The sequence below is a fragment of the Budorcas taxicolor genome, chromosome 6 (assembly GCF_023091745.1).
Source record: "Budorcas taxicolor isolate Tak-1 chromosome 6, Takin1.1, whole genome shotgun sequence".
Classification (NCBI taxonomy): domain Eukaryota; kingdom Metazoa; phylum Chordata; class Mammalia; order Artiodactyla; family Bovidae; genus Budorcas; species Budorcas taxicolor.
This window is the reverse complement of record NC_068915.1, coordinates 113,023,325-113,044,798: the sequence shown is the minus strand read 5'-3', so window position 1 is coordinate 113,044,798 and position 21,474 is coordinate 113,023,325. Positions and strand designations below refer to the sequence as shown.

At 46.4% G+C, this 21,474-nt stretch overlaps 1 protein-coding gene across 2 annotated transcripts in view; it reads right to left on the bottom strand.

Annotated features, from left to right (window-relative positions):
• KIAA0232 (KIAA0232 ortholog) overlaps window positions 1-21,474 on the bottom strand; it is an 82,577-nt gene that overhangs the window by 24,594 nt on the left and 36,509 nt on the right. For both annotated transcript variants that reach the window (XM_052641640.1, XM_052641641.1), the window contains exon 3: window positions 9,787-9,924. In XM_052641640.1, coding sequence (XP_052497600.1) covers window positions 9,787-9,924 — 138 coding nt within the window. The remainder of the gene's footprint in view (window positions 1-9,786; window positions 9,925-21,474) is intronic.

The window sequence follows — 21,474 nt, the reverse complement described above, 5'->3', positions numbered from 1 at the left end:
AAAGTCCTTCCAAGCAACTATAAAATTCAGTTGCTCTGGACAGTAATGCAGCTTAGGAGTATTTCCATTTGCTCTCATGTGCAAATGGGAGAGAAGCAACATGCGTGCTCCACAAGGGACAGGCACTCCCATCAGGCCTGTCTTCCTTCCTTGATTCCTGCAGCATCCTAACTACACTTTCACACACACACACACACGCACGCACGCACACACACGCACACACACACACAATCATAAGACCACTGGATTATCACATGAGCACACTGAGAGACATAAAGGGTGTCAAAAGCCATTCTGGACCCTGTCATCTCCCAGGAGGAGATTCTGAAGCGTGGATTTGGTGCTGCTAATGAGAAATCTTATCCTTCTTCCCAATTATATTAACTAGATAATTTTAATTATCATATTTTAATAGCATAGCATATCCACAAGGGCATTCAAGAACACCTAGAGCCTACAGCATTTTAAGGAAGAAGTATATTATATTCATGCTTTAGGGATAACTCAAAGGGAGAAAAATGCTGTAGATGAAAAAAAAAAAACAAAACACTAACATTCTACCATTTAACTCAAGAACCACTTTTCCGGCTGCAAGATGGATAATACCCATTTACCTCCCAGTATCAAACCAACATGAAAAATTTCTCTGCAGACCATAGAATCACTCTAAAATGCAAGTTACAGTATCCAAATCTTTACACTGGGAAACCACACACAGAGCCTGGTGCTTTCCAGGAGAGGTCCGGGAGGCCGTCTTCTGTAACGACCGTTCACTCGTTTATTCCTCCCTCACTCAGAACAGCCTGCGAGATGAGCCCCTCATCCCTGTGGAGCTTACACTCCACTAACTCCCACGTCTCAGGAAACAGCCCGGAGCAATGGACCTGGGCCTGGGTCCCTGAGTGCAGGCCCGCTCCTTGTCTCTGAACACCCCCATCTCAAGGTTCCCGAGAGGAAACCAAGGTGGGCGTGCCTGTCACATCAAGCCACACAAACACTGGTGCCATCTCTAGACAGTGGATCTGACTTTCATTTCTCAGAGTCTCATTTTTGGATTCATTGCTTTTTCCAGCACCTTGGGGTTTTTGCTCTGAGTTTGAGGTTGGGCGATTAAGAAAGAGAAACACACCTGATCCAGAGAACGCAAGGTCCTATGGGTCCTGCCTGGACCGCACAGTGCGGCCCCTGCTGCCTTCACTCCCCCCAGGCTACAGGGTGGACTCGGGGCACTTCCGGGATGACGGAGCCCCCAGCCAGACCCTCAGCGACGTACCGTCCCCCTGCTTCTGGGAAAGCTTCTCCGTTGGCTTCGATCGTCTCCCACCCCACAGCACGGTGCTTCTTCCTCCTCTCCTCCCATCCTTCTTAGCTAAGGATTTTAATCTTTAGCATCAAGAAAACAAAGGTGGCCTTGACCTGTCCTGCCTAGTTATCCCTCCTCTCCACAAAGGTTTCTGTGGCTATGCTAATCATCTCAAAGGCTAACCTTTTACAGAGACCCTTTTTAGACTGGACAGCCCCTGAGTGCTGGACGACAGCCCCACACCGACCGTGCTCACTGACAGGCGTGACACGCAGGCCACTCAACTGCCTGTTCCACGCAGGACCAGGGGCTGGCGGGTGGAGTCAGACAGATGCGGGTCTGAAGTCCACCCCAGGGTTAGCCACATGACCGCCCGTCAGTTATGCTCCTACTGAAGCCTTACTTTCCACATCTGGAAAGTGGTAAGAACACTGCTTCCAAATAGCTGGGATTTTGACTTCATACGTGTTAGTTGCTCAGCTGTGTCTGACTCTGCGATGGACTGTAACCCACCAGGCTCCTCTGTCAGCAGAATTCTCCAGACAAGAATGCTGGATTGGGTAGCCATTCCCTTCTCAAGGAGCACTTCCCAGCCTAGGCATTGAACCTGGGTCTCTGGCACTGCAGGCGGTTCTTTCTGAGCCACCAGGGAAGCTGACTTCTTGTGCTGATGCCCTAACTCCTCTTTTCTATTTACCTCTGCTCCATTTTTGGGTCTACTTCCTGGGAGACTTCCTCAGCTATACCTTTCCACCCTTCTCCCAGCCTTTTGTTGCCATCCTCCCGTTTAGGATTTTCAGGAGGCCACCTTGCCAGCTGACTGTTTCTCCTCTGCAGCAACCTCCTCCTCAGTGAGGAACTCCCCGGGCTTCAGAGCTGCGGCAGCCAGGGAGGAGAGCCACGCGGACCCGCCCGTCAGGCTCCAGGTTTCAACACGGGATCGCATCCTTTCCCGCAGAGGAGCTGGCTGCTGCACTCCTGCCTGGCTCTCACCTCTCCAGAAGTACCGACGGGACGGGGAAGCCGCTCGCTGTGTGCTCTGGGGACCGGGTCTCGGGCACTCGCCCCACGGGTCTGCGGGGACGCCTCGGCAAGACACTGGCAGGGGCGACACCTGTCCTCTGGGGGTGCTGACTCCTGGCTCCATCTGCCATCAGCAGAGCCTCAGCCTTGTGCAGAGAGGGTCTCGGCTCCGGGCCGGCCCTGCGGAGGCACCGGACAAGCCAGGAGGGCAAGCCCGGATGGTCCGGTGCCCGCTCCGTGGGCGGCAACGGGCTGACCCCTCACACAGGGCCGGCACGGGGCCGCCCAGCGGGGCCCAGCCTGGCCCACAGCACCGTTCAGGAAGAAACAGACGGGAGAGCAAGGAGCGCGCCCAGAGCGTACACCAGGGCTCACAGACTCAGGCCTTCCGGTGGCCGGGGAGTCACACGAGCACGTGGTGAGTGTCACATAGGCGGTGCCACACGAAGCAGCCGGACACGTGGTCACGACGTGGTTCTGAGTGGTGGTACCCACACAGAGAGACAGAGAGGGCGTGCTCAGGGAGGGGAGGTGGGGGCTCAAGCCCTGCTCACAGCTCCGTGTTTCCCCGGCCGCGTCCACAGGGGCTCAACACTGCTCTGGGCTACACACCGTAGCCCCCCTACGCCTCTTTTCATGCCCTCACTCTCAGATGGTTAGGGGGGCACCTCCCATTTGTTTCCTTTTTCACACCCTCGCTTAGAGCACTTAAGAGTTCAGGAATTTCCTATAAACACCACCCCCCCCTTTTCCTAAAGAGAGAAGAAGACCCGGCATCCCCAGGACGGCACTCCCCAGCGTCTCCCTCTGCCAGCAGCCGGCTCAGCCCCTGGAGACGTGCGAGACCACAGACTCAGTCCCCGGCCAGACCAGCAACAGGTGGGCTGTTACGTGATCTCCCGCCCCAGACCACCAGCCCCTGCACCCGACACGCGTACCCAATTGCGTTTTCAAGATCTCTGCCGGCTCGCTCCCAGGCACCTCACATTCAAGGCTTAATTCATACCCGTCCGCTCAGAGCTAGTGTTCCTTCCCGAACTCCCTTTCCTTGGTAAGGGAAGCGTCCACTCCTGCAGTCGCTCAGGGCTGTCTTCCTTGATTCTGCCCTCCTTGCAGGGGTTGCACCCCCCGGGGCTGGGGCCACACAGCAGGAGGTGGCGGTGGGGGGCGAAGCTTCATCTGCCCTTCCCGTGGCTCACAGGACGGCCTGAACCATTCCCCCTGCCCTGCATCCCATCAGGGGGAAAAACTGTCTTCCGCTAAACCGTTCCCTGGTGCCAAAAAGGCTGGGGGCCACGGCTCCACCCCAAACCCGAGCTTGTCAGCTCTGCTTCTGAATATATTTAGAATCCAACCAGGCCTTACCGTCGTGGGCCTTCTGGACGCCTATAATAGCCTCTCGCCTGCTTTCTGGGTCCACCTCTGCCCGGCAGCCTCCCCGGCCTCACCCGGCCCCTGCACTCTTCATGTAGCAGCCAGCAGCATGCTATCAGCAGGCAAGTCCAGTCGCATTACTCCTCTGCTCCAAGCTCTCCAACATTCGAGGCTTCTCCGAGGAAAAGCCGGAGCCCTCATAAGGGCCTATAGGCTTCCTTGAAGGCCCAGCTCCATCTCTGCCCAAGGAGATAAGGCCTGGGCTTCCGTGGGTAGGGCTGGCTTTGAAACACAGAGACTGGGACTATCTCAGCTTTAAAACCCGCTGGCTTCTTGGGGGTCTGGCCTGTAGAGGGAGCATGGCGTCACCTCTCGCGGGGCACACAGAGTGCCCAGACAGGCCTTGCACATGTCGAAGGCTCAGTAAGTATCAGCTATCATTGGATGCTCGGTGATCCAGAATGAATTAGGTTCAAACGCTGGCAGGCAAAGGAACAATGTACCTGGTCAAAATTAACCCTGACAGTAAACCACCATGAACAATCTTACGTGTTTTTTAATACACATCTCTGTAGAGCATATAAATAATACATACGTGAAATCTTGAGATGTACTGCGAACTTTTATTGGCAGAAAGAACGTTGCTGGTGAACTTAGCTCACTGAGAAAACATGAGCAACTGCAATGAGACTCCACGGCACCGAAGACACGGTTTCTGTACAAGGCTCTTCTCTTTAAATAACCAGGTCGAGGCAGGGACCTGGGGTAAGCAGCATGCTGTTACTTTCAAAACTAAGTTAACTGAAATAACTTACAATAAGTGATCATTGCATCCTAATTTTATTTGTTCCCCAAACAGGGCCCTTGTTGAGTTTCTTCTATCCTAGTTCAGTTCAGTTCAGTCGCTCAGTCATGTCCGACTCTTTGCGACCCCATGAATAGCAGCACGCCAGGCCTCCCTGTCCATCACCAGCTCCCGGAGTTCACTCAGACTCACGTCCATCGAGTCTGTGATGTCATCCAGCCATCTCATCCTCTGTCGTCCCCTTCTCCTCCTGCCCCCAATCCCTCCCAGCATCAAAGTCTTTTCCAATGAGTCAACTCTGCACATGAGGTGGCCAAAGTACTGGAGCTTCAGCTTTAGCATCATCCCTTCCAAAGAAATCCCAGGGCTGATCTCCTTCAGAATGGACTGGTTGGATCTCCTTGCAGTCCAAGAGACTCTCAAGAGTCTTCTGCAACACCACAGTTCAAAAGCATCAATTCTACGGCACTCAACCTTCTTCACAGTCCAACTCCCACATCCATACATGACCACAGGAAAAACCATAGCCTTGACTGGACAGACCTTAGTCGGCAAAGTAATGTCTCTGCTTTTCAATATACTATCTAGGTTGGTCATAACTTTCCTTCCAAGGAGGAAGCGTCTTTTAATTTCATGGCTGCAATCACCATCTGCAGTGCTTTTGGAGCCCAAAAAAATAAAGTCTGACACTGTTTCCACTGTTTCCCCATCTATTTCCCATGGAGTGATGGGACCAGATGCCATGATCTTCATTTACTGAATGTTGAGCTTTAAGCCAACTTTTTCACTCTCCTCTTTCACTTTCATCAAGAGGCTTTTGAGTTCCTCTTCACTTTCTGTCATAAGGGTGGTGTCATCTGCATATCTGAGGTTATTGATATTTCTCCTGGCAATCTTGATTCCAGCTTGTGTTTCTTCCAGTCCAGCGTTTCTCATGATGTACTCTGCATAGAAGTTAAAGAAGCAGGGTGACAATATACAGCCTTGACGTACTCCTTTTCCTATTTGGAACCAGTCTGTTGTTCCATGTCCAGTTCCAACTGTTGCTTCCTGACCTGCATACAGATTTCTCAAGAGGCAGGTCAGGTGGTTTGGTATTCCCATCTCTTTCAGAATGTTCCACAGTTTATTGTGATCCACACAGTCAAAGGCTTTGGCATAGTCAATAAACCAGAAATAGATGTTTTTCTGGAACTCTCTTGCTTTACTGATGATCCAGCGGATGTTGGCAATTTGATCTCTGGTTCCTCTGCCTTTTCTAAAACCAGCTTGAACATCAGGAAGTTCACAGCTCACGTACTGCTGAAGCCTGGCTTGCAGAATTTTGAGCATTACTTTACTAGCGTGTGAGATGAGAGCAATTGTGTGGTAGTTTGAGCATTCTTTGGCATTGCCTTTCTTAGGGACTGGAATGAAAACTGACCTTTTCCAGTCCTGTGGCCACTGCTGAGTTTTCCAAATTTGCTGGGATATTGAGTACAGCGCTTTCACAGCATCATCTTCCAGGATTTGAAATAGCTCTACTGGAATTCCATCACCTCCACTAGCTTTGTTTGTAGTGATGCTTTCTAAGGCCCACTTGACTTCACATTCCAGGATGTCTGGCTCTAGATGAGTGATCACACCATCGTGATTATCCAGGTCGTGAAGATCCTTTTTGTACAGTTCTTCTGTGTATTCTTGCCACCTCTTCTTAATATCTTCTGCTTCTGTTAGGTCCATACCATTTCTGTCCTTTATCGAGCCCATCTTTGCATGAAATGTTCCCTTGGTATTTCCTCATGATTCCCCAAATGGGAGATGAAATACTAGCTTTGATTCAGTTTTAAGTAGCTCAATAAAAATGAAACAGAAATATAATCATTAAAGACAAAACCAAACGATACGAAAAGCTCTAACTCTGCAGAGAGAAAACAAAACCAAGCAAACCTGAGGATTCAAGAAACAATCACTGGCACAGTTCAACTTTCTGTTTTATGTTCTTCAAAGGGGGAAAGGGGGTCCACGTCCACTTAACCACAGCAGGCACGTGCCCTTGTCCACAGCAGCTCAGGCTGACATCCCGTGTGAGAGATGCCCACTGGGGGACGTCCAGTGGCCATCACCGCGTCACAGCTCCATTCCTCTCTACGGCCCAGGGACCAGCTGCACTCGAAGCGAATGCAAAATGTTATAGACAACAATGAGTACCCAGAATTCCATGTTCTCTGCATGTGTGAATGAAGAGTGTAGCAAAGGCAGTTTCAGGATGGACCTGACAAACAACAAGGTCCATTACAGAGCAGGGTCCCCTGGAGGAGCTCACGCATCTTCATGGTGCGGCCAAACCGCAACCAACGTACATAGTTCTGACATGACTGAACTTGCATACGGCTTTAAACTCTTCTCAGATGCCTACACAGCAGAGCAGGTCCAGGGGCCTGCTCTAGCGTGGGTACACCCTGATGCCAGGATTAAATGAGGACAAGCATCACATCACAGGGATGCAAAGTGCAGTCAGAGAAGGCCGCCGTTCTGCGTAAACCACGATGCAGTTGAGAGTCTGAAGATGGTGCGTGCTTTTACAGGAACAGCCAGCGCTGCAGCTGCAGTGGTCACATTTGCACACAGGCAAGAAACAAGAACTCATCTCACATGTAACACGTGACGTCACCGCTACCTATCTACCTACCTAACAGAGCGAGAGCATCACCTACGTCCCTGTCTCACGATTACGTCACTAACACTGCAATCGATCAGACAGTAAGCTTTTCAGTGGCTCTGGCTCTCATCAGCTTGCAGTGACCACACAGAGTTGCACGGAGAAGGGCGTGAAGCTGGTATTAGACCCGCGTGGGAGCGAGCAAAGCGCAGAACCGCAAATATCACCGTCCTCAGTACTTGGGGAAGGAACAACACACCCGCTACAACAGACACTGTGGCCGAAATAGAAGACGTCTGTGCGGAAACTCCCCACACAGGGCCTTCTCTGCTCTCTTCTTTTCAGTGAGGCAGATTCTAGAAAGAAAAACCAGGGGACTTGCAAACGGCCTACACCAAGCTCCTGGTGAATGCCTGGCACGTCCACTTCCTCAGCCAACTTTCATTTGAGAACAAACAAAGAAAAAACCTTGTTAGCAAAAAGCAATGCAACAGTTTTTAATACAAGGAGAAGGAAAGAAGACATATGTGCTTCATTGGTTTTGAAAACAAAAACCCCACCTTCGACAGCCAGGCTAAAGCAACAGTGCTAAAGCACTGTTTTCTCTGCCTGACCTCGAGCTCCCGTGGGCACCCCCAACGCCCCACCGGCTCCTCGCTGCAGGAGGACAGGGTTCTGTCCTGCACATCAGCTGTGTCTACTCCCCCTTCTCCCACTGACCTCAGCTCCTATCTTTTGCTCCACTTCACCATGAGTTAAAGGCTAGAGTCATTTCTCAGCAACTTTGGTCCAAAGCAGAAATAAGATCCTTTCCCAGATTGAAACTCCCTACTCAGATTTTCCTCCCAGCCATGACTCAGCAGTAGCGTCTTTGGATTTTGCCCAGAGGACTTACCTGAACTAACCTCTCACTTTTAAAAGCCATCTGCATTTTGAATTCCTTTTAAAACTCTGAATTCCTTTCCCAATCTACTACCCCCTTCAGGGTCACACAGGAAACACTTTTTGGGTAACTGTCCAACCACCCCTTTTCTCTGAGGACTTCCTATCACTCAGCCCCTGCTCCAGGCGGCTCTGTCCCCCTGATGCAGATTTTCAAACCAAAGGTGGACAACTGGCCCGAGTCCAGCCAATCGGATTCTCCCTCTAACTGAACGGGCTTGGGTACCAGACTTCAGGTAGAGGAGGAATGACCCCGAAACAGGGAGCGGAGCAGATGAGATTCTGTAGGCCATTAGACACAGTAACTCTGCCTGTCAGTCACTGGGCTCCCAGCTCAGGCGGCGGCATTTTCAGTGAGAGACCCTTGCCTCCTTCACGAGTATGTCCACTTTGTCTTAAACGAGGTTCATTACGTTTCTTCGCTCTGTAACAAAAAGGTTCCTAAGACAGCCACCTGAGCGGCAATTTCCTACCTCCTAGGCCACAGTCTATGAGGCCACAGCTTCAAGAAACCTGAAGTTAACTAAGTCGAAGCGGGGAGGGAGAGGAAAGAGGAGGACAGGGTGAACGCAGAACTCTTCCTTCAGAGATTGGGGTTCACTCAGCTCGAGAGACAGTCAGTACCTTCCCGTCTACTGGCGCCAGAAGATGCAAAGCAGGGGAATGCCAAAGTCCCAACCCAGCTGAGAAGGGAAGACGGGAACGCACAGACAAGGCTCCCACAGACCGCTCCGAGTGGCACAAGAACACACAGCTGGGGAGTGCTGAACAAGCTTGGAAAGACACGTATGGTAGGCGGCAGTCAGACAGAATATGCGGATTATCAAGTGCAGCGAAGCTGGCTACCCCAACATCAGACCACGAGATAATTTAGGGAGGAAGTTTCTGAAGCCCAGAAGCCTCTCTATAATAGACACGCTGTAGGAATCTTCTCACTTTAACTCTGTATTATAAAGGCACCTAAAGCGCCTAGGTCAAATAGCGTGGTAAAAGCAAAACAATTTTCTAAGTAGTTATGATCTTAGAGATTACATCTTATAATGAGCAATAAAGTAAGAATTCGTAGCACGAATTCAAATAGGCGATTATACTCTAAAATGATTCTATTTCAGGTTGCTGAAGGACAGGAGAAATATTTCACATGAAATGTTAAAAGAGCAATAACACCATCCTACAGTAAAACAACCAAAAAGTTATGAATCAAGCAAATATAGTGATCTTAAATGTTAGAGTCGTTATCACATTTTTAGCAACGTATCCAAAGGAAATAATAGAGACATGGAAACAGCACACATGAAAATATTCTAGACAGTGTAACAAAAAATTAAGAGCAAGCTAAACATCCAGTAACAAAGAGCATACCAGATGGCTACTGGAATATTACTGGATAATGTAACTTAGCCGCTAAAAGGTAATGCGATAACAAAGTGAAATATATGTTGAGTGGGGAAAAGATATAGAATGAGGTATTCCCTAATCACAATAGTACTTAAAAAAAAAAAAACACATCATAGAAAACTCAGTACATACAGAAAGATGCTACAAAGGAAAACATGATAATATTTACGTTAACAGTGGTAAGATGAGTACTTTATTTTTCTAAGTTTTTTTTTTTGGTCAAGATGTATTATTTATAAAGTTTTAAGAAACACCTCCCCCCTTTTTCTCCCGAGCATTAGAAACCAAATGTAAACTCACTTCATCAGAAGCAGATCGAAGACACTGGACAGCAGCCTGTTTTTTCATTTCTTCGAGAGTTAGATCTGAGCACTTTTTCTTACTCTTTCCCCATTTCTTATAAGCTCCTTTTTCCCAGCCCAGGAAGATGTCATTCTCCTGAAATAAAATTAAGGCCAGTTTCAGTGATCAACATAAAGTTTCAAACACTTATTATTTCCCACAGACTTACACACACATTCCCTCTACAAATATCTTCATTCACAAGTTGGTACACATTAATCAATTATAATAATATTATTTTATGATTACATTATATTGATAAATTATATTATCAAGCCATAGAACGCTGTCAATCAGAACAGTAATCAACCAGACTATTCAGGATAATCCATCATTTTAATACCTATTACTGAGATTACTCAGAGAATGCAATGGCACCCCACTCCAGTACTCTTGCCTGGAAAATCCCATGGATGGAGGAGCCTGGTAGGCTGCAGTCAATGGGGTGGCTAAGAGTAGAACACGACTGATCGACTTCCCTTTCACTTTCATGCATTGGAGAAGGAAATGGCACCCCACTCCAGTGTTCCTTGCCTGGAGAATCCCAGGGACGGGGGAGCCTGGTGGGCTTCCATCTATGGGGTCGCATAGAGTCAGACGCGACTTAGCAGCAGCACTGAGATTACTATTAGATTATTATTTAGGATTTATGATCTCAATAAATCTCACCCATTTATGTTTGTAGGAAATGCTAATAACTCAGCCATTCATATAAAAAATCATACACACAAATGTCCTCTTTTCCGTACTTCCCACCTGTCAATAGCAAGTGTTCATATTACTAGCTTATTTTTTTTGGCCATGCCAGGTGACATGCAGGATCTCCAAACCCATGGCCCCCTGCAGTGGAAGGGCAAAGTCCTAATCCCTGGACAGCCAGGGAAGTCCCTTACTAATAGAATTTGACATTTAACAGTTGGATGGTTCATTCCTATTTCTATATCTTGCAGTCCAGAAAGCAACAGATATAAAATATTCTATGTTAGTATTCTTAGCTTATTTTCCCCTTGATTATATATGCCTGTTATAAAAACTAAGGAAAATTTGAAAAATAGGAAGAAAGCAAATCTCCCATGATTCTACCACCAGTGAAAATTAGAACAATTTTCACACACTTAAAAAAAAGAAAAAAACATGATTGAATTCACACTATCTGTATAATTTTGCACTTAACTTATATTGTAAACATTACCTGCATGTTACTACAAATTCTTTGGCTACATAATATTTCAATAGGTTTACTTCACTTCTCTAAACTGGGACTTGAATATTTTTAATTGCTCGGCTACTTCACTCTGCCTTTCATTTGGTAAGTTACTATTAAAACCAATGGACATACAAGAAGAGTTAGGGGGAAAAAAAAAGATTAGAAAGAAAGACTAAGGCAAATTAAGAAAACTACTCCAAAGACTATCTGGCCTAGAGTAAGCCCTCAGGAAATGGATATGAATTAATGAATGAGCTGGAATAAAGAAAGAAAAGCACAATAATAATTAATTCAAAAGATCTTTAAGGATCAAATTCATATACCATCAACTGTCTATCTAGTCTTTACTTTGATCAAATATATAAAAATTACTTTTCTAACACCAGGTAAAGAGTGGGAGGACCCTTCTCTCCATACTCATCGTAATTAACATACTTTTAACGTAATTTCTTGGGCACGTCTGATGATCTCATGAACCCAAAAACCCTTTTCTGCCTGAGAGGTGTTGATTCCATTTGCCAAGGGAAAATGTGCCTGATGGCCAAGTGAGAGCTCTCAGTCTGTTCCCGCTTATCTAACGTTTGGCTACATGACAGCTGAAGCCTGACACTGACATTTCTTATCAGTGATATCTTCTGGAGATAGAGCTTGTCCTTTCACAGGATGGGAATGGACCCATGACCAAGTAGAGCCAAAGCTTCTGAAGGCGGAGAGCCGTCGTAATCTGGCTCTGCTGCTCACGGTGTATAAAACAAAGGCAGAAAAGGTCTGTGTAATTACTCAGAACAGGGCTCCTTTCTGTTTCAGTTGCTGAGACTGGCTTTCCCGTTACCGAGCATTATGAACACGTTTCTCTACTGAAGCCATATTTAAGCTCAGCAGGATTAATAACACATTTAAAGGTCCAAATAAAAGTTTTCATAGGCAGAGGAACTTTCAAAATTCACATGGACACACAGTCCTCCTGGAGGGCAGTTTGACAATACACATCCAATATCTTAAACACATATATGTACTTCTGATCAATAACTCTACTTCTGGAAATTTAGCCTAAAAAAAAAAAAAATCACCAAAATGTGCACAGATCTTGCTATAGTGATGTTCATCATATAGTTCTCAACAGCAAACATGGACAAACAAGTTAAATGTCAAGAGAGGAGGACTTCGTGAAAAAGTTATAACTGACCAGGCAGTAAGACACAGCCGTTAAGGAGATTATGAACACACCTATTGACATGAGAAGCTATTCCCAATGTACAGAAGAGAAGTAGTTCATACAACAGTAGGATTTCATTTTTGGTTCAAGGACACACACACACCTGTTAATGTGCATTCAAATGTCTGAAAGAAATGTACAGAGAGACCACCAAGGAGCCTGACTCTTGGTGAGCAGGAAGAGGGGTCCACAATTTTTCTTGTAATTAGGGCAGACTCCCTGAACAGTCAAAAGTTGTTGTTGTTGTTGTTGTAATGGAAAATTTGTAAGTCAAGACTAGAGAAACGAAAAGAGTTCCTATAGCTTCACCTAGAACAAGTGTCTGGTACTTGCTTTGTCTGTCACATACCACAGACAATTTACTTTTAAAATATACAATTTTAAATATACAATTCAGGGGGTTTTGGTATAATTCACAGGGTAAGGTGAAATCATTATTTTAACACATTTTCCATCACCCCAATTGGAAGCCCTGCGCCCCCCCAGCAGTCACGTCCCATTTCCTTTCTCCCCCAGCTCACTGGTAACTACTAACCTGCTGTCTCTATGGATTTTCCTGTGCTGGGTACTTCGTATAAATGAAATTACACAATCGACTTCTTTTCCCGCCTGGTTTCTCTTGCTCAGTGTAATACTTGGAAGGCTCATGCATGTTGTGGCGTATTACCAGTACTTCATCGTCTTTTATGACTAATGTTTCAGTGCATGGATGTACCGTATTTCGTTTACCCATTCATCCACTGAGGGACATTGAATTCTTCTCATCTTTTGGCTACTGTGAATAATACAGCTATGAACACTCAAATACAAGTTTTCCTATGGACATGTATTTCCAGTCTTGCTGGGGCTATATCTAGGAGCGGAACTGCTGGGTCACATAGTTAACTCTAGGGTTCAACCTTCTGAAGAGACACCAGGCTTGTCCATTCACTTTCTTGATGATGTCCTTTTACGTATAAAACTTTTCACTGTGATCAAGGCAATTTACTGATGTCCTCTTTGGCTGTTTGTGCTTTGGTACCTTATCTAGAGAATCACTGCCTAACCCAAGTCATGAAGATTTATGTTTTCTCCTAAGTTTTACAGTTTCATTTCTTACATTTAAGCCTGTAGCCCATTTTGAGTTAATATTTATATGTGGTATGAGACCAGAGTCCAACTTCGTTCTTTACACATGGTCGCCCTGTTGTCCCAGCACCTTTTACTGAAGGCATTTCTTTCCCCACTGAAGGGTCTAGTTGGAAATTACAAAGGTTTATTTTTGAACTCAGTTCCGTTATGTACAGCCAGTCACATGTAGGCCAGGAACAAACCGTCTTGCTTATAGGGGCCGTGCAGTAGGTTTTAAAATTGGAAGTGTGAGTCCTCCAACTTTGTTCTTTTTAAAATTCTTTTGGCTATTCTGGGTCCCTTGCATTTTGCACGAATTTCAGGATCGGCTTGCCAATTTCTCCAACGAAGGCAGCTGGGATTCCGACAGGGGTTGCCTTGAACCTGCAGATCAGTTTAGGGAGCAATGAGACTTTACAGATACTAAGTTTTCTGACTATGAACATGGAATGCTTTTCTATTTATCAGGTTTTCTTTGATTTCTGTCAATGATGTTTGTAACTTATACTGTGCAAGTCTTGACTTCTTTTGTTAAACTTATTCCTAGTAATTTAATTCTTTTTGATTCTACTGTAAATGGAACTTTTCTAATTTCCTTCCTTAGGATTTTCTATTATAACACTATATCATGTCATTAGAAAGAGTTTTTGTTTTTCCTTTCCAACCTGATGACTTTTTTTCCCCTTACCTAACTGTCCTGTTAATGCTGATTTGTAAGATTTTATGTATCTCATCTTTGAAAATGTCTTTTCACACAAATAGATACTGCCGAATAGGGGTATTAACCAACAGGCATGGGTTTAATGGTAACTATTTGTTGCTTAGAAGGCATTTATAAAATTCTGCTCGCTTCCTCTCTTGATATGTGCCTTTTCAACATGTTATCACATTGCAGATCAATCACTCCCAAGTGAAAGTGAAGTGGGAGCTTTGCACTGAACCGTTACACAGATTCCAAGATAAGACATTTTCCTCTGCACCGTGTTAAGGCGTGAAAGATGCTGCTGGAACTGCACAACACACCCAGTGCAGATTTGTTTGGGAATGGAAGTTTTGCTTCTTGTTTTAACTTCTAACATAATGACGCAACCTGACATTAACCGTGACTCAAGCACCGTTAGCTGTTAGAGTGAGTCTACCTTATTACAAATTTTCATTTAAGTGCTATTTTGCCTTGTGACTTTAGGCTGAATTCATGAAGAAATAGCACCAAGTCGATAGGCAAAGCTATACACACACTAGCATATGTGATACCTGTTATGTATTCTGCTCTTTCCATTTACTATATTTGAGAGCTCCCTTTTCCTACTTTCGGGCTTCATGTACTGTGTGAATGTATTATGACTTATTAACCTTTAGAATTAAACTAGCAATCAGGTTTTAAAAGAACACAGTATAAAAAAATCTCTATACTTCTACTGTTATAGTTTCTATGCTGCAAACTCATTAAAAGTCCACTTAGACATGAACATAGAACATTAAGCGTGTGCGGAATATGCACTAGGTAAACTCAGTAAGGCCTGGCACGCTGCAGTGCATGAGGCCGCCGAAGAACCGCACACGACTGAGCGACTGATCAACAATGAATTCACTAAATCAAGTTATGATTTTTCAAAGTCATAACCTCGAAGATAAAACGCAATTATCAAGTCCCTAAAGAAGCTATGGCTGAGAACCTATTATGGTACTTCTCCGGACACTATAGCGAGGGAACTTAAGGCTAGAGTTTTGATTGACTTTGTCTAGCTGTCATCTACCACAAAGGCAATTGAGAGCTGGAGGAAGAAAAAGAACACAACATTCTGAAATACAGCTGGGATCAGTGACGTCTGCTGTCGCCGCCCACTCCTTCCCCTTAGCAGTCCTGGAACACCAGAACCAACAGCGCCTGAATGGGACTAACGCTTCTCCCAGCTCTGGGCCCTGATTGGCTGAATAGCAATCAGCACGTTTCACGCATCCTGCCATAGGATTGGCTGAGGGAAAGGCATGTGACCAATCAGAAGTGAGCAGTTCAAATAAAGCACCTCCCTTGCCCCGAAGGTTTCTGCTGGGAATGCAGGAACCACACCCTCTGGAGCGTGTGGTTCAGTTCAGTCGCTTAGTCCTGTCCGACTCTTTGCGACCCCCTGGACTGCAGCACGCCAGGCCTCCCTGTCCATCACCAACTCCCGGAGGTTACTCAAACTCATGTCTATTGAGTCAGTGATGCCATTCAACCATCTCATCCTCTGTCGTCCCCTTCTCCTCCTTCCTTCAATCTTTCCCAGCATCAGGGTCTTTTCAAATGAGTCAGCTCTTCGCATCAGGTGGCCAAAGTATTGGAGTTTCAGCTTCAACATCAGTCCTTCCAATGAATATTCAGGACTGATTTCCTTTAGGATGGACTGGTTGGATCGCCTTGCTGTCCATGGGATTCTCAAGAGTCTTCTCCACCACTACAGCTCAAAAGCATCAATTATTCGGTGCTCAGCTTTCTTTATGGTCCAATTTGCACATCTATAATGACCACTAGAAAAACCATAGCAGGTGGACAGGACGTTGGCCAAACGTGATGCTCACCTTCTTATGCCCTCCAGCCCCAGAGAGTAGCTGCAGAACCAAGCTTATGGGGGAGGCAGGGCCGGGGAGAGGGGGCCAAGCAGACACCCTGAGGATACCCAGGGAAGCTCTGCTGAACCAGGCAGGGGCGGTTGTGATTCTGGACTTCTAGATATATGACATTCCTTCCCAATTAAGCCAACGTATGCCAGATTTTTGACTGCGTGTGAATGAAAGATGCAGTTAGAATTTGAAGAGAGACCTCAGTAATAAATTCACTTCTAACAGCTCAAAGGAACTGTAAATTGCCTCTAAGTGAGTAGCACAAATTAAATGAGCATAATGGCACCTTAAGTACATCCATTTTTCCTACTAGGTCATCAGCCAACATGTTCCTCATTGGTCTTCCTGCTTTCAGTTGCCCAACCCAGCTCACCCACCACAATGCTGCCATTTGGCACTGCTGACTAAATACAGCAGCGGGTCTTCTTGTCTCTGGGACTAAAATACCAATCCCCCAGTGGAGCACAATGACAGGTTCTTGCGAACTGGCTTCCTGCTCACCTTTCCCAGGCCAGTCTCCTCCCTCCCCTCACAGCACCCCCCTGGCTCCCAGCATCAGGCCCTCCTGCCTCTGTGACCACTCGTTTGTCTCCTTTCAAGGCTGTTCTGCCCCAGACTCTGCAGTCAGAGCACAGCAGGGACCCCTAGCCTGGAAGCTGTCTCCCAGGGCCCATCCCCAGTCATCTCCACCATCCTGCCGCCATCAATGCCCAGCATTGATGGGCACTCACGTGGTGAGTAAAAGCCTATACATGTGCACTAGATGCAGTATTTCTACTCAGACCATTTTCTCTATTGCATGAAAAGATTTTACTGAAAAAACCCCACCCTTTTTACTATGGTATCTGAGGGAGTTTTCGGACATGAACTTGTGCACCCACCACTATTACTAACTCCTACTCCTCATGTATCAAGTTAATTTAATGTCTGTTAAGTGAATGGTTGTTGAAATACAGTATATGCAGCAAGAAGCCTGAGGAACGTAGGATGGGTCGGTGGCTATCGTTACGGATTATGGTAAAGGAAAACACTGCAAATACCAGCCTTTCCAAGCCATAAAATGCTAAGCTAACAGGGATATACCGCAAAGTACTTTACAAGTGGGCTAAAAGAACAAACAAGTTCTGCTGAATACAGAAATGATCCATCTCAACAAGCAATTAGTACTAGGATTCTTCTTTCTTAACCTGTAGGCAAAAACAGAAAATGCAAAAATCCAGCTACATTTGTAGAATGATGGACTCTGAGGCAGAAGATACAATTAAGGGATTTAAAAGAAACTGAAACTGGGGCTCTCCTGGTAGTCCAGTGGTCTTCTGTACTTCCAATGCAGATGGCTGGAGCTTTATCCCTGGTCAGCGAACTAAGATCCCACATGGTACATGGAGCGGCCAAAAAAGAGACAAGAAACTGTGACAAAGCGACAGAAATCGAGACAGTGAGGTACTGGTATAAAGACAGACATACAGACCAATGACTAGAACAGACAGCCAAGTAACACACCCTTACGGTCATCCTCAAAATGTTTTTCACAAGGGTGTCAAGGCCATTCAACGAGGAAAGGGCAGTCTTGTCAACAAATGATGCTGGGAAAACTAGGTATCCACATGCAAAAGAAGGAACTTTGACTCTTAACACACAACATACATAAAAGTCCATTCAAAATGGATCAAAGACCTATACGTAAAAGCTAAAACTTAGAAATGTTGGGCAAAGATTTCTTGGATATGACACCAAAGACACAGGAAACAAAAGAAAAAACAAACTGGGCTCATGAGGTTTTTTAAATTTAGTGCAATGAAAGACACTATGAACAGAGTGAAAAGGCAAACCCCACAGAAGGAGGGGGAAATAGCCACAAATCACATATCTGGTAAGGGGTTAGTATCCAAAACCTGTAGAGAATATCTAAAACTCAACAACCACCAGGAGAGATTCAAAAATGGGGAAAAGACTCGAGAGTCTCCAAAAAAGATACATGTAAACGGCCAATAAACATGTGAAGAGATGCTCAACGTCATCACTCATCAGGGAGAGTGTAAGTGAAACTGCAAGACGCCGATTAGGATGACTACTGTGAGAAACTAACAAACCGACAGGACAGAACAAGCGTTGGCAAGGATGTGGAGAAATGGAACCCTATTCACTACCGGTGGGAGTGCACCAGAGTGCAGCTCACGTAAAAGCAGAATAACCACAGGTCCAGCAGTTCCACTTCCGGACAACACCTCTCAAAGCTGAACGCAGCGTCTTGATGAGATATTTGCCCACCTGTGTTCATACAACAGTACTGCTCATAGCAGCTTACACATGCGAGAAACCCGAGTGTCCACTGTTGGATGGATGGCTAAGCAAAATGCGGCATATCCATATGATAGACTACTACTCGGCTTTAAAAAGGAAGGAAATTCTGACACCTGCTGCAATACGGATGAACCCTGAAGACGTGCTGCACGGTGAAAGAAGTCACAAAAAAACAAGCGAATATCGTACAATTCCACTGATAAGAGGTCCTTAAGAGGGGCTTCCCTGGTGGCTCAGAGGTTAAAGCGCCTGCCTGGAATGCGGCAGACCCAGGTTCGATCCCTGGGTTGGGAAGATCCCCTGGAGAAGGAAATGGTGACCCACTCCAGTACTCTTGCCTGGAGAATCCCATGGAGGGAGGAGCCTGGTAGGCTACGGTCCTTGGGGTTGCAAAGAGCTGGACACGACTGAGCAACTTTACTTACTTACTTACTTAAGAGCAGTCAAAAATCATAAAGACAGAAAGCACTGGGTTGGCCAAAAAGTTCACTCGGGTTTACATTAACATTTTTTGGGGAAAATCCGTCAACAAACCTTTTGGCCAACCGATAGGACGGTGGTTGCCTGGGGCTGGGGGGAGGGGAAATTTTATAAAGCTTCCATTTTATGAGATGAAAAGGGTTCGGAGACGGATGATGGCTGCACAACATTATGAATGTGCACAGTACCACGGAAATGTGTACACTTCAAGATGGGAGAGATGGCAGCGGTGAGGAGGGAAGAAACTTCAGTAACTTCTCTGAAGGACAGGCCCCAGTGTGCAGCTACAGCCTCTGCACTCACCTCCACCATGCTCCCCCCACCACCCACACACAAGTCACACGCCTGAGAAAGAAGCACACGTCTGTTCATTTCTTTAATAAACATCTGAGCCTCTCCTACATCCCATGAATTGTCTTCAGGGCTACGAATACAGCAAAAGACACGGCAGGCAAGGTCCCTAACTCCATGAACTGTATATCCCGGCGGAGGAGGCTTACAGATAGACAGAAAACACGGCAAACAATCCCACAATTCTGGGCAGCAACAAGTGTCATGGGCTTCCCTGGTGGCTCGGACGGCAAAGCGTCTGCCTGTAATGCGGGAGACCTGGGTTCGATCCCTGGGTCAGGAAGATCCCCTGGAGAAGGAAATGGCAACCCATTCCAGTACTCTTGCCTGGAAATTTTCATGGATGGAAGAGCCTGGTGGGCTACAGTCCATGGGGTCGCAAAGAGTTGGACACAACTGAGCAAGTTCACTGGTTAAACAAGTGTTATGAAGGAAAATAAGGGAGAAAAGACTGAGAAGGGAAGGTTTCTTTTTAAATATGGTGGTCAAAGAAAGACTGAGGCTAAGACAAACCAAATAAACGCCAAACTAAACAGGTAAAAAAACAAAGACCCTCTTTTAATAAGTAAAGCAGTTCAAGGCGTGGCGGGAAGCGGCTGGCGGCACTGCGCCTGGCCTGCGGTCCGCTCTCTACACACAGGAACACGAACGCCAACAAGATGAAGGCACTTGCAAGCAGGACATCGACGACTGAAGGAGCAGGGCATAACTGAGTCAGGAAAAGAATCACCATTTTGTGACCGTCAGAGTGACAACAGATCCAGGTGGCAGCCATCCCTGGTGGTGAGCTCATAAAGTCTCCCTTGGACAGGCGATCTGGAAACCACACAGCGAGGTGCTCAGCTTCGTTGTGCAGAAACCTGGCGGCCAGCAGCGGAGCCAAAGTCAGCGTCCGCCAGAGCGAGACAGGCTGGTGTCGTGTGCTGTCCGCCGGGACGCACCAAGAAGGAAGCTCCCCGCCTGAGCAATGCCACTGCCCCGAGGCATGAGCGGACTCGAAACGGGAGGAAGCAGACGCACCCATAACAGGGGACACTCTGCAAGATAACTGGCCTGTACGCTTCAGACGGCAGCGTCATGAGACACAAAGGAAAGATGAGGAACCATTCCACATTAAAAGAAATTATACAGAGACGCGACCCCGAAAGTCAACACGTGACCCTAGGCAAGGAAAAAGATTACAATGGAGGACATCGCTGAACATCAACAGCATACTAGGTCATAATGTGCTGGAGTTAAATTTCCTCGATTTTACAACTGCCCTGTGGCAATCAACAAAGAATATGCTGGTTCATGTAAGAGAGATGGGCATCAAAAGGAGAGGGGAGAAATAAGCAAAAGTGGGGAAATGTTAGCAGTAAGGGGGTGACTGAAATTCTTTGCCCTATTCTTCTAATTCTTCTGATGTTTCAAATTATTTCAAAAAATAAGTTAAAAAATTTTAAGATGATTATATCATTTCTGCCATTAAACATTTTATAAATTACTGGGAGAGACACATTCAAATAACCATAATGAAGAGCAGAAATACGCTCAGGTTTGGAAGACGACAACATCGTTTTCGTCAGGAGCTGTCAGAAGTGCATTCACAGAGAAAGGTGACCTGGGCCTTGAAGGATGGATTAGAAAAGTGCTTTATATTTACAGCTAAAAGCAGTTTATAGTGAATACCTGGTTTATCTAAGCATACGTTTATCTGAATATGGTAATCTTAACCAAAAAGGAAAAAAAACGGAAGAAAACTATGTGGAAGTAAAATTGCTGTGACCCAACTACAGTGTCTACATATGAGAAGGCGGTTGCTGTCCAGGACTACACAGGCATCAGCTGATGCCACAGCGGTACTCCCAGCCCCGCCCAGATCAGAGGCTCACACTTAACTGTGGCTGCCTGTCAGCCTCGACCTACGTGAGGGCCTGATCGGCTGCACTTCCTACCCCGTGGTCCAGGGATGCTGGGACAAGTACAGACCTGTTTCTTAGACCTCAGGAGCTCTCTATTTCTTTTAACCAAAACTGGGAAAAACCAAGAATTGATTATGACAAATAAGGCCAGTAGTTGAAGCCATGACCTTAAAACTAGTCATTTTCAAGGTCAGGCTAATTCAAGGACTGAGGGGTGAGAAAAGATGTGAGGAAACAAACATCCCCAAAGTGGAGTCATCTGACATCCAATGGATGGGGGTGTGTGTGTGGGGGGGGCGGGCAGTGAGGCCACCCTGGGTGTGACTCAGGGACCAGGGAGGTGGCACACCTCCTCGCCTACAGCGGGCTTCCGAGCACACCTGGCCGCAGTCTGAGCCACAGGAGGTCAGCTCAGCGCCTTCCGTGGCTCCCTGCCCTAACTCTGAGCATATCCTCCTCCTCCTTGAGGC